Genomic DNA, 16,524 nt, shown 5'->3' on the forward strand with positions numbered 1-16,524 from the left:
TAAACATTTTGTGGTATATACCTGTCTATATCTGCAACATTGACCTTTATCTATATCAGGAATTATGATTTATTACTTGATTTTTTTCTTTGTCCTATAAGAAGATTTTTTTAGACCTTAAATTAGTAACTTTAACAGTTGTGTCGTAAGAAAAAAAAAAGAATACTTACTTATAAATTACATAGGATACATATAGCCTATGTGACAACTTACCCTATTGCAATACATGTGATAATAACAGCCTGATTCATCAATGTGAAAGCAGCATTTTTCTGCTGTAGCTGCTCGAGGAAAAACTAGTTTGAACTACTTTATATACTCTATATAATCTGGGAGGTGATGAGCTGATGAATGGGAGTAAAATGAAGAGAATACAAAGTTCAGCAACACATATTTGTACTAGTTTTAAGACTTTTCTCTAATCTTCGCATTGGTTGTGAAATATTGGATCATTTTACAACTTTGGGCTTGGAGCAATTAATTGAATGAAAACATCTGAGGAGTTTCGAGAGAAAGTCTAACAACTCATAAACATCTAAAATGTGAGAGGCCAGTGTCAGTGTATTCTTTTAGCACAATGTATGTGTTTTAGTGTGTAAAATCTTAATCTGAAAAGTAACTATAGCTGTCAAATAATGTATTGGAGTAAAACATACAATATTTCCCTTATAAAAGTGGAGGTAGATTAGATCCAATGTAGTCTCACTTTGCCACACCATTAATCACAAGCTTCATGCGTGGCGCTAAACTCGCTGTAATAATAATATAATATATAATAACATAATAATAAACAAGAAGTCAGTAGGGAAGAAGTATAATTAATATAAATATGAATACCCTATAGGTGAGATATATAGCCTACAGTATGGAAAGTAGTATAAGTATAATATACATGTTTTGTAAGAGCATATATAGTACAGATAAGTGTATGTACAGTAGTGTGGCAGAAATAACTAGTATAAAGTTGCATACAACAGAAAAAAAGTACAATTAACTCAAAATTGTACTTAAGTAAAGCACTCTAATAAATGTAATTATATATTTTGTACCACTAGGTAAGAGCATGTGTTTGGACTCAGCAGGTAAATGAGCATCAGGGTGTTTTGAAGAAGGGCGACAGGTTTAAAGTCTTTTCCTTTGAAAAAGAGAGAAATTATTCTTTGAGATTCATCAGAAGAATAATGATCAGGACTGATTTCTTCAAAATGAAGATTTTGGAGTCAGTATTGAGGCACCATGTGATCAAATGAAAGCTGCAATCTTTGAAGCTCATTATCTCCAAACTAATCTCTGCCAAAACCTTTTAACGCCAAGTTTACGTCACATTAGAGCAAGTAGCAGCAATTACACTCGTACACGCGTGTCTCTGATCCAAACACACAAGCTCTCCGAGAATCTATCAATATTTGATGAGATGGAGAAAGTAACCCTCGTTTTTCTTTCCTAACCAGCAGCTCAGTCGGACTGTGGGTGTGTCATCCTGATTTACAGCTACAGAATAAAAGCAGTAGTGATGTATTTTTAATAGTTCCCTCTGACAGAGTGCTCCGGCCGGTGGACTTCCCTGTTGAAACCAGCTGGCCGACAGCCAGCCAAGTGATAGATTACACAGAGCCACATCCCCACAGCTGTAGCTTCACATCAACAACACCACAAATGCACTTTCTTAAGAATTTCTTGAAGTAATGAATTGCCAAAGTTGCTATTTCAACCCAACTTTTCAAGATCAGGGAACTCTGAAAAGGACACAGGTGCAACAATTTATATATGAGTTAGTGTCGCCAGAAATTTCACCCCATGTCCTTGTCCATGTTACCTTCCGCTCGGAATTCTAAACTCTGGTGGATTTCTGAGGACTATGGTTAACTGCGCCTCAGATATCTGCAGGGTAAATCCAGACAGCTAGCTAGACTATCTGTCCAATCTGAGTTTTCTGTTGCACGACTAAAACAACTTTTGAATGTTCACATGTTCCACCAAAACCAAAAAGTTCCTTCCCGAGGCTATTTTGCATGACGATTGTGATTGGTTTAAAGAAATACCAATAAACCAGAGCCTGTTTTTCTCCCATCCCGGAATGCAGTGTGGACTAGCAAGACCCTCCTCCGCAGCGCTGTGGAGGAAGGTCTGGCAAAGCGAGACTACATATGAGTGAACAAATTCTCTCTGCAGCTTCACAGACAATAAAAAAATGAAAGTAATTTAATGAACAGTATTGAAAATAGATACTAATTAGGGGTGCACAATATATAGTTTTTTTATCGTCATCACAATATCAACTGGTGCAATACACGTATTGCGAAAGGCTGCGACATATTGCGATACACTCAGAGATTTTTTGTGTTAGTTCAGTAGAAAACTACACTTTAAAATGTCATTCTTTTTTTTAGTGGTGCCTTTTCTATTCAATCTAATGGTCTCAATTTGTTCAATAAAAGAATGTTGGAAATGATTTCCTTTTATTTGTGGTATCTGTTTATTTATCGCAAGTAACATCGTTATTGCGATATTCAACAACGTTATCGCATATTGTGCAGCCCTAATACCAATGTATATAAATTGAGTGTGAAAAAGGATGTGCTCCAGCATTGCAATCTGTCAATGACTTGGCAAGTCTGTCACAGCAGGTCAGCATGTAGAAGGGATCTTTATTTGCAATTACATCCAAGGATTGCTTTTCCTCTGATGGCTAAAAGCATTTTACCTCAAATTAAATAACATGTCCCACATTTGTCACACTGCAATCTCATTTTGACACACATTGCATACAAATTCATTCAGCACACCGTATTCGGACTGCTAAATGTGGTTGTTTGAAAGCATAAATACTTCATTCAGAGAGGCAAACCTTGAGTCAGGGGTCAGAGGCCAGCAGGAGGTCAGGGTTCACACTGGGGGAAAAAAAACAGGAGTGCAGGGGCCATCTGCCATGCTTGAGGCACACAATGAATCATTTCCTATAAGGCAGGGGTCTTCAACGTTTTTTAAGCCAAGGACCCCTTAACTGAAAGAAAGATGGAGCAGGGACCCCCTACTACATACGTTTTATAAAATAAAGTTGCACAATTAACTACAATAGCTACAATAACGTGTAGGGCAGCCTTAATCCTTTATACATACCTTTTTTTGTTGTTGCATATAATAAGATATTCAGATTAATAATTGTTGGTATGATTTTATAAATCATGTTTTAATGTTAAACATACATGTGGCACACATCTGTGGATGACTACCTTGGCTATAGGCCAGTAAGCAGTGGGGATTTATATTTGCTAATAATATGTTGGATTCATGTTAAGACTTTTAAATCTTTTGAAAAGAATTACAAAAATTAACAATAATTTTGAGGCCCCCCTGCATTGACTCTGAGGACCCCTTAGGGGTCCCGGACCCCATGTTGAAGATTCCTGCTATAAGGAATAAGAAGCACAAAAGGAATGAGTCAGAATTGTAGAAAAAAATACTCACCGCAAAGGCGTCCCACATTAGCATTTCAAAGATTTGGGCTGCTGCCCTCTTCCACCGGGACTTACAGTGAGTTCAAAGGTCAATAGCGCTTCAATCCAGATATTGACGTCATTACAGACTCGCAATAGCGAGGAGGGCGAATGTCAGTGGCAGAACCCAGAAGTTACAAATATTTCATGAATTTGTAAATTTTGAAAAGTGAGAGATGAGGAGCCAAATGTGAAAAGGAAAAAGTAGATATCTCTAGTATATGTTATTTAAAAAGAGTATTGGCGTGCAACTATATTCTTGACCTCAGAGATTAGTCAACGTCCCCTTGCTAGTTTTTTCCAGAGCTTTTAAACACGTCGCAAGGTCTTCTTTAGAGGATGGATTTGCTCAGTATAATGTTACCAAAGGCTGGGACTTCAGTCACACAACAACAGGTGAGCGTAGATGAGAGAAAATCATTTACACTACCTGGAATTGGGTACCGGTCCTTTTTTTTTTTTCAGTAGCCTACTTTGTTAAAATAAGTCCAAACTTGTTTATGTTTTTAGGGGGAGAGATATCAACTGTTGGTATATTCAACTTTACTAACAATTTATTGATTGGTATAAAATGTATTTAAAAATAGAAAACATCACACTTCATAAGATTTGTATTAATAACACGAAGTACAGGCCGGGTCTGGATTTGAGAAACACTGGTCTACAGCAATGCTGTACTTAAGCACAGCACTATTGTCAGCATGCTAACATGCTGATGTCTAACAGGTATAATGTTACCTAGGGGTAAGTATCGATCTATATATATATATATATTATTTTATATATGTATGTATGTTTTATATATGTATTTATGTGTTGGTCAGTTTGTCTGCTTGACAATCCCATTTTGCAGCATTCAAATTGAAGATGAACAAACAGAGTAATGTATCTTTTTTAGATAAAACAGACATTGACAATGTTTCCTTTTGGGGACATAATTTGAAGTTGGAAAAAAAAATAAGAAATTGTAACATATCGCATAATATTGCAATATGTTTAAAATCGCAATAATATCGTAACGTGACATAAGTATCCTTATGATATCGTATCGCGAGGCGTCTGGTGACTCCCACCCCTACTGTTAACCACGTTCACCAGCTTTAGTTTAGCGCGTTAACGTGCTAAAAGTTGCTAATTAGCACTAAACACAAGACTACCGCTGATGCTGAGCTACAAGCTCTACATATTGTTTAGGAGGTTTTTCAACTTACCTATATCAAAACTGATTGATGACTAATTGACTACATATATTTAAAGGTATTCAATAACACACAAAAAATCTTCAACGTATATGTGTGATTGTATCAAAGGCCTCCATCAGTCACAGTAAAGAGCTTTTCAAATGATCACACTGATGCCGACATGTGATGTGTTGTCAGGTTCATTTACCCAACTGACAAGCAAAAAAAAAAATATAGCCAAATACACAAATATAAATCTCTACGTTTAATTCTAAATCCAAATTGCCTATCTTCTATGTTAGAAAAACAAATCAGACTTTAATTTAGATTTTTTAAATGTTTAAACAGACATTCCCGATCATTCACAGTGATGGGGGGCGGGGGGGGGTAGTCACATGGGAGGCAGTCAGGCTGCTGTCACATGGTTTGTGTTTGCAGGCTGATCTGAAGGGAGGAGGAGTTTTTCGGAGAAGTTTGTAACAATCTGCGCAGCTATTCCTGTAGCCCCATTGAACAAGTTGAAGCAGTGAAGCGGATAAAGGAAGATCTGCTTTGAACCAAACAGCTTGTTATGGAAATCCCTGCCATAAATCTAAAGGTCAGTTTGCGGTTTTTGCTTGATTGTAATGTTGGACGTGTGTATGGTAGCCTGCTCTTTACAGTTTCTCTGGCGTCTTTGATGCCAACTTTGTTGCTCATTGGTAATCCCTCTGTGTGGCAACCTGTCTCTGCTTAGGGCACATATCACAGTAAACTAATCAAATGTGTATTTATTGATTGTTTGTTGTTGTTTATTGTTGTTGTTGTTGTTTTATTAAATGGTAGAAGAAAATGTTAGTTATTTGGAATATAGCCTCTGTAAAAATGTTAAAGTGCATTTAAAGATCAAAGACTAAAGCAGTTCTGTTGTCAGTGATGGGCAGCAGGCCTATGGACAGAGTAAATAACATTATTGGATGTTAGAAACACAAACAGTGATACATCTGCTCATTAAATGCGATATTAACATGACCTATTTGTGTAGTTCAAACAAAGATCAAACACAAACTGACATGATGACATGATTTTGGCAATGGATCTGCAAATAAAGAAAAGTTTCAATTATATATCACATGAACCACATATTGATTTCTGATTTCTCCACTTTTTCTGTAAGCAACATATAAGTGAGCTCATGCCTGCATGTCATGTCCCTTTTTTATAAAGGGAGAACCATTACATTGAATGATGCTTTTGTGCTATTTTTGCTAAAAAAAAAAAAGGTTCAAAAATCAGTTTGAAAACCTCTTATTCAAAGCTCAAAAACTTGGACCTAAACATACAACGTGAAAAGTCCGAAAATAAGATGTGTAAATGGAGCTGTAGGATGACTCACACTGATTTTCTGGAGAAATTGGGTCATTTTCTGATTCATAACTTGAGTTAAAAAAAAAAAAAAAAAAAAAAAAAAACTGTGGAGCCACGTTTAGTTCTAGCTCTGATGTTTTTCGAGCTCACATAAACTGAACTGGTTCAGGATCAATTAAACTATTAATACTCTCCCCCATTTATTCAATTCATTGCTTGGTCTATGGGGTTACAATGTAAAACATAGCGAAAATATCTAAGGGGGCACTTTCAAATGTCCAACCAACTTCCAAAACCCATAGAAATCCAGATTTACAATGATATAAAACAGAAAAACAAGAACTCCTCACTATGGAGAGGCTGGAGCCACTGAATGTTTGGAGCTTTTAGTTGATATGATGGATCAATTGTCAACATCAAAATTGTCTGTGGATTGGAAGAGTGCTAGACCACAGGGAAAATATTAAAAAAGGTCTTAACACTTTGTCTTTTGTTCTATGTCGTAGGCCATAGTACTGGTGCACTGGCTGCTTACAGTATGGTGAGTGGGAGTACAGTTTTTTTTTTCACAAACCTGAGGAATTTCTTTCCTCTCCTCTACTCTCTCTCACACACACACACACACTCACACTCACACTCACTCACTCTTCAGGCCTACTCTTTTACCTCCACGTCCCATACTTGTGTATTCTTGATGTGTGACTGTATGAATTGTGTGTCTGCCGCAGGGGATGTATGAGTTTGCTGCCCTCCTCTTTTGCTTGGGGAAACTTTGGTGTTTTAGCTGTCGGGGTCTGGGCCATTGCACAGAGGGACTCCATCGATGCCGTGCTCATGGTGAGTCTTCCGCTTATTTCCTTCACGCATGCTGCACACTTAACATCATGTGACATGTACATGAGTCTAACTATAGGCACACCAACGCGGATCCATGCTAACCTATTTGTCTGTGGAATCTAGGACAATCTGTGAGCATCCCTTTGAGAAAGATAGCCTTCTCTTATTTCAGCACAGAACTCAGTAACCATAGGCTTTCATGGTGCATCAGTTTACAGCACTAGGGGCCGTTTCATATTTTAATCTTAATTCCTGCTAAGATCTATTTTAAGCAACGACAAAAAGTTACTCACCACCCTACCCTAACTCTGAACTACGACTCATTTTTTATCCACGGCAACAATCATTGACACCTACTGACCAGTGGCACCAAATGACAAAAAAAAGAGCTCATAATTAGCTAACAATGTTGTGGAGCGTTTTTGTAGAGTAACCTGTTGGAACTGTGTATCAGTGAGAACATCATCAGCAATTTTTGCTTGTCCACAGAAACTGACTGATGGACAGTCTTGAATAAAGTACTTGAAAGCAATACTTGAGGTACAAGTATCTTACCAGAAAATTACTTTGGTAGAAGTTATAGTCCCCTTTTTGGAATACCACTTGAGTAAAAGTCTTAAATTATCTGGTATTTGCCGTACTTGGGTATCAAAAGTAACTTTCTGATATTAAATGTACTTCATTATAAAAAAAACTTTGTTAATGTACTTTATTGTGGCTTCCTTATAGTAAATTAAAATATTCAGGGTTTCCACACCTTCTTAAACATCAAATTCAAAGGCTAACATTAACATAGAGAAAAACTGAAACAGAATTTTAATTTTTTTGTTGTTGATTCTTTCACTTGTACGATTTTTGTTGTTGTTGCAAGTAATGAGTAACGAAGATGCTTAGAGGAAATGCAGTGGAGTCAAAGTATAGATTTTATTCAGGGAATGTAGTGGAGTAAAAGTGAACCTTTTCAGAAGTATAAATAACGAAGTGAAGTACAGATATGTGAAAATTCTACTAAAGTACAGTAACAACACTGATGATGAGTAAGCAGAAGAGAGCCACAGCCTCTCAGCTCTATACTTAGATGTTATGCTACTGGAAGGTTTTTGTATTGTTACAGTCGTCGCTGAATTTACCCAGCAAACGTCCTTTTATTGTAACTGTTGGATTCCTCCAGAAGATAAACCGTTTCTGCTGGGGAGAACAGAGCTGAGCAATGTGACACGGTTGCTTGGTCAGCCATGTTTGTTTAGTTTTTAAAGAGTCTTAATTTACCCAGAATTCATGGCAAGTGAGTCCTGCTTAACCATTGTGTTTTCCTCGGGTCAAATTTGACCCATTTTCAACGTTAAAAAAAAAGAAAAGAAAATGGGTTTCTGTCAACCAAATTGCCCAAAAGTAACATGGATTAAATGGTTTCAAAACTGACTAAACTTTGACATAAATCAGTCTGTGATCCACTCAACATCCTCTGATCTTAACTATTTGGCAAAAATAAAAATAAAAACATAAGTGTAAAACTTATTATTAAACCAGCACAAGTTGGTGTTAGTGGTGCATAGTTAGTGACCAAATTGTGTTTTTTTAAAGCATCGGAAAAAACGCAAAAAAAAGTTCATTTTCAATTTTGACCTGGAAGGATAACAAGTTGAGATGACGGGAAGACAACACAAGGGTTAAGATCGTCAAGAACTAGAAAGATTTGTGCAGCAGATGAATTCGGACATCTATCTGAAGTCTGACTATTAGTTACATCTAAGCATTAGTCAAACTCTTTCATTGTGGACTCGCTAGCTGTGAAAGGGTGTTACATGCCAGACAAATGCAGAGAGAGTCAAGAAAAAAATGGCTGTCCAGTGTCTCTTTCAATGACACCTTTTGACAGTGTTGGATTCTGACTGTCATTGCCATTGGGAAGTAATGGCCGTTTTACAGTAGCCGCAGCCAAGCTGGCGCACGCCATGGTGACGTCAAAATGACGTCACCCGGATTTATAGCGCACGAGCAAAGGTCGCGCACGGCTCTTTTTTTTTTTTTTTTTTTTTCAGCGGCGCGCAACAGAGCGGAAACGGGAGGCATGGACGAGTTCGCCGACAACCGGATGCCAGGACTCTCAGAGCTTAGACAGTATATAAACTGGACCAACAACCGATCCCGTTGCTCTAGACGGAGACCAGTGAAGTCTATTAGAAGCACTTTTCCGGTGAGCGCTGAGCGTTACTGAGCAGCCTCCAACTGAGCTTGAAGACGTAGATGTGACGTGAGCAACCTGTCTGAAAGTTGTAAGTCGTTGTAAAGTTGTAAAGGTAGCTGTGCCAAGAGAAATCTCAATCATTCCTCCTCATGTAATCTCTTGCAGAGACTACATAGGCACAGGCGAATTATTGCTAACTAAAATGCAACTTAACATTAGTAATTAAACTTAAACAGCTAATGTAAGTCCAAACTGCCTGCAAGCTTCTCCTGTACTGTACGGTAATTCCTCCACTATGCGACAGTAAGTCGCTTGGTTATGACACAATCGTTAGCCTATTTTTATAATAATGTCTACTACGGGGCCATAACGTGAGGTACAAGGTAATGGAACCTTTTATACATTGTCGTGTTCCTTTTAGAAATAAACAATAGACAAATAGAGTCTTTAAACGCTTCAGATGTAAAGTTATTCGCTGTCAAAGTGACATCAAAATGAATGGCAGTCAATGGAATGCTAACAGGAGGTGATCGCTTTGTAGCATCAAAATGGCGCCATTGAAGGTTCGAGTTCTGAAGCGAAGCTTACCCCCTTGTCTCAGAGTGACTGCAAGTCTCTCTTGTAAACTTACTGGGTTAAGATGAGCTCTTTTATGTTGAATGAAAGGCTTGATACGACGAAGCAAATCGAAGCATTGACGGCAATGCTGCTGGCAGTTCTGCCGCTGTTTACCTTTTTTTTTCTTCTAAAAAAAAAACATTTATGCACTGGATTCTTTGTGGTTGAGGGTGCAGCTTCATATCAAAGTCAAAGGACTACTGCATGTATTAACTCCAGGCTTCACTTTCTCAAATGTCTTAAGTGATTTCAATGTATCTTTTTGTTAACTAATCAAATATTTAACTCACATTTCTGGCTTTGGGAAAATGCTTTCTCATCCCATAACATGGATTTGACTATCCCAGAAAATATAATGTCCACGGAAAAATGTCTAAATGCAGTGTTTTTTTAATTTTAATTTTATTATTGCATTTTCCATTCTGACTTTCTGGCACCACTTAGGTTTTTATCTCATTTCCCCTCAGAAATCTTTATTGTTGTTGTCATCAGAATTGGCTTAATGACTTTATTTTCCTCACACCGTATGTTGCAAGGAATCTTTCCGTGTGGTTTAATTACAGACATGTGTTGGCACTTCAGAGCATGAGCGCCCTTTCCGTACTGACGTATACGGTCAGTCAACAAGCCTGACGTTTCTTTTCTTTTTCCTGTAGTTTCTGTTGGGGATGGTCGTGACGATATTGACCGACATCATCCATTTTGGGATCTTTTACCCGCGCTATGACTTAGCGACAGAGACTGGAAGCACGTTTCGCTTCAGCCAGGGAATGGCCATCCTCAACCTGCTGCTCAAACCTGCGTCCTGCTTCTTCGTCTACCAGATGTACCGCGAGCGTGGAGGAGATTACAACGTTAACTTTGGTAAGTGTTGCAAGATGAGTCAAGTGCAGTAACGTGAGGAGTTTGCAGACTTTTGAGGAAGTTATTGTATGCCACTATAGGGCTGTTATTAAAAAAGGACTACAAAGATTTTTTTAGGATGGGAGTTAGTAAAAAAAATAAGATTCTTACAGTGAAAACTGATGCTATCTTGCAGCATACTGGGATTCAATCATTGTTTAATGACCTATGTGTGATCTAATTTCCTTTCGAGGAGCATAGCACACGCAAAAGAACTCACTCCATAACAAAAAAATAAGGTTTTATTGAGTGTGCATGTTCAATCGTCATTTCCTCCTCCCCGCAAAAAAATAAATAAATTAAAAAAAAGATCCCCAGCCCTGAGTGTGACCAAAACTAGAGGTACGGTGTGATGTGTGTGTCCTGAGGCACTTTGAGATCCTCCCTATGTTTTATGCTGTTTGTTATGAAAGGCCTGCCAAATGCAGCACACACAGTGGGACGACTCTGCTAAACCACTGGCAGATGATTCCACAGTCAAACTAATTAGTTACAGTCACAAGGTTTGCAATCCAGCAAGATATCTGAGCTGCGATTCGGCCAGACAGGGAAATAATTTCTGCACGAGTTGTTTATAACATTTGTGTGTCATCCTGGCCACCAGTTTATACTGCATGCAGGAACATATTAAACCCATGCTGGCTGAAAAACGTATCTGCCTTGATAGAAAAATAGCCCCGGATTGATGTGAAAGAAACAGAGACTGAGTCCACCAGAGCTGCATGTTTGTGCACAGAAATAGAAGTTTTGTGGCGTTCCTGGCCGTTGAGTACATATTTGTTTATTCATTTAGGAAGGCACAGTGCACATTAATTAACATGAGCACTTGAGTCCAACATGTAAATGTGCCTGATTTAGCCCCACAGGCTAATTTCCATCAGCAGTCCCTAGCAGGTTGACATTAAAAGAAAAACAGAGAAAAGAATCTCTCTCCTTGTGGGCAAACTAATGATACACCTCTTCCATTGACTGGTCAGGAGATACTCAAGATGTGATCTTTGATTAGCCGTGTGTGGCCATTGATTTTGGGGACTTTGACTCGCTCTGCTGAGAGCTTTTCCATCAGAAATCCCACTGAGCTGTGACGTCTGCCGGACTCCTAAGTCCTTGAAAATGTTACTCATGCCTTCATTTATAAGGACTATCCAAACATGGCTGTGTTCATCCTTTGTAGTTTATGATTTGATGTTAGTAGTGAGAATGGTTCCATACAGGGAACTTTGAGCTAGTGAGCTTTTCTTGCCTTCATAAAAAGAACAAAAAATAAACCCACGAGTGTGTCATTTATTATTAACTGTCATATCACCAGCTAAAAAAAAAGTGAATTATTGCACTACACTGTAGGAAAAGTAACGCAATTTCTCCTGCATTGCGAGCAACACTGCAGTCTCCTGATTGTCCTGTTTGGAGGATAATTGAATATTGATGAATCTGCTCAGTCTGTGGTTCTGCTTTAATGCCACAGACACGCAGCAGGTACATCCATTAGACTGTGATTGGCTGCGCGGTGACTGATGAGTGCAGCTCATGTTAGTTTCAGACAATGTGTGTTTTAATTGCTCTCTGATTGCATAGCTGGCATTAACATGGTTCCCTGTGTGTGTGTGTGTGTGTGTGTGTGTGTGTGTGTGTGTGTGTGTGTGTGTGTGTGTGTGTGTGTGTGTGTGTGTGTGTGTGTGTGTGTGTGTGTGTGTGTGTGTGTGTGTGTGTGTGTGTGTGTGTGTGTGTGTGTGTGTGTGTGTGTGTGTGTGTGTGTGAGAATCACTTGTTTTTTTAATTTTTAAGTTGGTGATTACAATAAGGGCTGTACGACTGAGCAATCACTCATTTATCATTACATGAACATTGTTCAATCATCGCTATAACAAGGCATGTCAGGCTTTGGATTTCTTTACATGCTAAAGCAGTGTGCATGGGACTGTAGTAAGTGTAAGCAGTACTGTATATGACTTATGCAAAAAGAAGAAAAAATGGTAATAATGGATTAAACAGTGTGGTATCTGCTCTAATGTAAGCTGCAAACATTAGCATGCCCAGCTAACTAGCTCACCACTTATAGTAGTAGGCTAACGTTAACTACTTCTGAGGCCGACCCTTTTGCAGGTTTCAGCTGGCAATGGCGTTTTTAACCAACTCCGCAACTTAACAGTAATTAGCGAGCTAGCTATATCTGCCAGCAATGCTCGTCACAGCCGAGGAAATGGACATTCATGAGAAGCCTGCTTTTGTTTACATCTGTTTGCATGGACCAGTTGTGTCACAAATTACCACTAATTTTGAGTGGTAAAATCAAAAAATCTGGGGCGACCTCTAGCTCACCCAGGAAGAGCGTGCGCTCCATGTAGGCGGAGTCCTTTGCAGCGGCCCGGGTTTGAATCCGACCTGTGGCCCTTTGCTGTGTGTCATCCCCCGTCTCTCTCCCACCTTTCCTGTATATCCACTGTCACTATCTAATAAAGGGGAGTCAAAAAATAATAATAATAATCTTAAAAAAAAATTACCTGCAGCGCATTTCCCCTGATTGTTCTCAGCTGGCTTGTAGTGACATTTCAATTTGATGAAGTTATCAGTATATTCATTATAAAAATAATAATAATAACTTTATAAATATTGATAAATACCTTTTGATAATTGCTAATAACTGAATCTGTGCACCCTAAATTCCCCACAATGTGTAATCCTCATGCATTCCGCTGTTCTTTTCTTGCATGTCGTCATTTCTAACATCCCATGCTTTTTGTCATGTGAACACTGGTGTTGTCTCATGGTTTTCCTGTTATGATTTGACTATTTGTCTTGTGTTTCTTCTCTTCTCCACTGCTGACCTTTGACCTCTCAGACTTAGAGACCTCTCTGGACAGTCGATGCACGACGGATAGTGGTGACAGTGCTTTTATTGGCCGCCGCTATTGATTCCTGGCTTCTTCCTCTTCCACTTCTTTTTTTTTTTTTTTTTTTTTTTTCACCATTTCTCTTCTCCAATCATCCTCTTCCATCCTCTCCCACACAGGAAGTAAGATTGTAAATCAGGCTGCAGGACATAAAAGAAACTGACTTTTTTTTTATCTTGGTATTTCTTTCCCAATTGTTATCTTAATGTTCTGTCGTCCATCTTTTTCTATTTAGTTATTTATATGAATTCACCTGTCAGTTCCCACGTTAATCAGTCCTCATTACCATCCCATACCTGCTTGCATAGCTGTGTTTGTTAGTACAGTGTGTTTGCATTCATGTCTATTGCATTATATGTGTTTATATCTTTCTGAAAGTTTGCATCTATGTATTATTCATATTTTTACTCTCCAGACACCTCATTTGTGTTTGCGTATTCTGTTTGCATATATTTAAAGCAGAGCTGCATGATGGTGCACTTTTTCAAATCAGCCTAATTAAAGTACGGTAATGTTGACTTATAATCGCCGATGAATGTGACCTGTTTGAGATGCACACTCAGAGTAGGACTTAAGTTATTGAAGGTTTGTTGAGCAACATGATGCAGTTTTTTAATGTACTTTTTTAGAATTATAAATGTACTTTTTATCTTGCAAATTAAAATAATAAACATCACTTGTGCAGTATTAGTAAAATGAATATATGCTTTAGCAAATCATCCAATCCCTCTGCAATGAAAGTGCTTGTTTGGTATTAATATGTGCATGTTTGTTAGACAGTCATAGGACTCTGGGCCATGCAGACGTAAGAGCAGGCCTTTGAACTTCCTAAACCATCGCCATTGGTATTCTGGCCGTGTCAGAGTTGCGGCGGTTTGTTTTAGAGTATCATAGGGGGGGTCTTATAAGACTTTTCAGATGGATTATGTCAGTAAACTGCCTCCATAGAATTCATTATAAAGCATGTTTACATGAAGTATAAAGCACCCAGGAACTTGCATGCACAGTTTTTGGGTAAACACGTATTAGAAGATTCAGCTCACATTAGATGTTTCAGGCCTATTCTCAGATCATTGATGGCAGCCTGTTCCTGAGGTCAGTTTATCTTTAATGGGCTGCAGAACAAGTAGCTAATCACACAGTAGTGGATTTTAAAAAGAGAGTGATGAACTGGGTGGAATTTCAGCACTACTCAAAAGATTTAAAAAAATTGAATTTGCGGTTTTCTCACCTCTTTGTCAATTAAGAGGCAGTGTGTGCTTTACTGTATGTTGGCAAAGACAGTTTCCAACAGTAATCTATATTTCATCCAGAGAGGGCCAGGTGCTCAAGTCAAGTTAACAAATCTACCTAACTTTTTCATGAATCTGTTTGAAGATAAATGAGTGTAAGAAAGAAAAAGAAGAAGCGTTCTAATGATTCTTTTCTTGTGTAACAGTTGAGTTAAAATGTATATTGCAACATCCATAATTAGTCGTAGTGATTCTAAGCAGATATGATTATGAATAATACATTTGCGTGCGTGTGCGTGTGTGTGTGTGTGTGTGTGTGTGTGTGTGTGTGTGTGTGTTTGTGTTTGTGGATTAAAGACTTTTGGCTTGTCTCTGCAGGTTTCCCCTCCGTATCGCGAAACCGAGATGCCTACCAGTCCATTGACCAACAGGATGAGTCTTCCGGCCCAGCAAATCCCTTCAACCCGGCCCAGGAAAGCAAACCAGCAGTCCGCACATACTGAGAGAACCAGGCAGTGGACAATGCAGTGTTTTCCTTTTGAATTTTCTATGCAGCAGCACAGTGCTTAGGGGCAATTTTTTTGCAATCGTTTCCACATTGGTCCCAGTGTTTTGTACAGTTGGGTCTGCTGTAGATTGCAGCCCTGACAGCAATTTGAATACTTTTATTATGGTAAATCATTAGCTCCGTATGGCTTTAAGAATTAAATGTGGCTTAATTAAACCCATTTGAATTTTTTCTTCAAAGGTTGCAATGTTTTTTTTGCTGAGCGGGCACATCACTGCTGAAAAATACAGAGGAATCACTGCTCTACCACTCCCATGCTGTGTTCCTGTTGTTACCACCTACTTATTTTGGTAGAGGGCTGATGAATGGAACTGTTGTGTCAGTTAACTTTTTTCTAAGTTAGTCATTTTAACAAACGTGGCACTTAAACACATTGAGAGTTTTTCTGTAAAGATCTGTAAATTATTACATTCTCATTGTATGCAGTATTTAATTATTATTTTCCAATTCCTCTTTTGCTTTATGGTACAGCAATGCTTGAAGCACAGGACCGTTTTTAACACGAGAGTCGGAATGAATGTTCAATGTTGTGCCTTACAAGCAACCTTGTGCCTTTGTACTTTTTCAACTCATGTGAGCTGTAAAATCCTTTGACTAAGTTGAAGACACAATGACCAAATTGAAGTTGGAGGTTTTTCTTTTCATAACTGAGCAAGAAATAAGTAAGACCTTCATAGTGCAGTGCAGCACACAGACGGCACTGTTCACTTATCTTGATGTGCAATGTCCGTATTAAATCTACTGTTATCTGGCAATGTAACTATGAAAAAATAAAATGTAAAACTACGATTTTTGAGAAAAAAAAGAGAAACATGACTATGAATTTCTCATTTCAAAACCATTTCAAATGTATCATTCTTTTTATTGTCATAAAAGTAAAGGGCCTCTAGACTGCCATAAACACTCACACTGAAACTTGTTTCAATAAATTATAGACCACATACTGTGCAGCCTCTGATTGCTGTTGATCTGTTCAAATATGTTCCTACTGCATAAGGACAGCAGATATGAGACAGTTTTATCACATTACAAATGATAAATGAAGGGTTTTAAACCTTGAAATGTTCACACTAAATATTTACAGTGAACAGTGTGTAATATTGCACATTATTTATAGAACACTGAATGAAGTGTGCGCTCACAGCTGTAGAGTGTATAGATTCCATAATGGGGATAGTGGTTAGAGCGTAAGTAAAGCGGACACTGTGGCTGCATGGTGGATTTTACTGACTGGATTTTTTTTCTCTTTTTTTTTTTTATTA

The 16,524-nt window shown here is 38.2% G+C and overlaps 1 protein-coding gene across 1 annotated transcript; it reads left to right on the top strand.

The window, feature by feature from the left end:
• Positions 1-5,089: 5,089 nt before the first annotated feature.
• On the top strand, positions 5,090-16,203 carry agtrap (angiotensin II receptor-associated protein). The gene is made up of 5 exons (XM_028575760.1): positions 5,090-5,276; positions 6,532-6,566; positions 6,754-6,862; positions 10,325-10,532; positions 15,073-16,203. Exons 1-5 carry the CDS (start codon positions 5,250-5,252, stop codon positions 15,195-15,197), a joined length of 504 nt encoding a protein of 167 aa, XP_028431561.1. The 5' UTR covers positions 5,090-5,249; the 3' UTR covers positions 15,198-16,203.
• Positions 16,204-16,524: the final 321 nt, after the last annotated feature.

Source organism: Perca flavescens, chromosome 4 (assembly GCF_004354835.1).
Source record: "Perca flavescens isolate YP-PL-M2 chromosome 4, PFLA_1.0, whole genome shotgun sequence".
NCBI classification, from domain to species: Eukaryota; Metazoa; Chordata; class Actinopteri; order Perciformes; family Percidae; genus Perca; species Perca flavescens.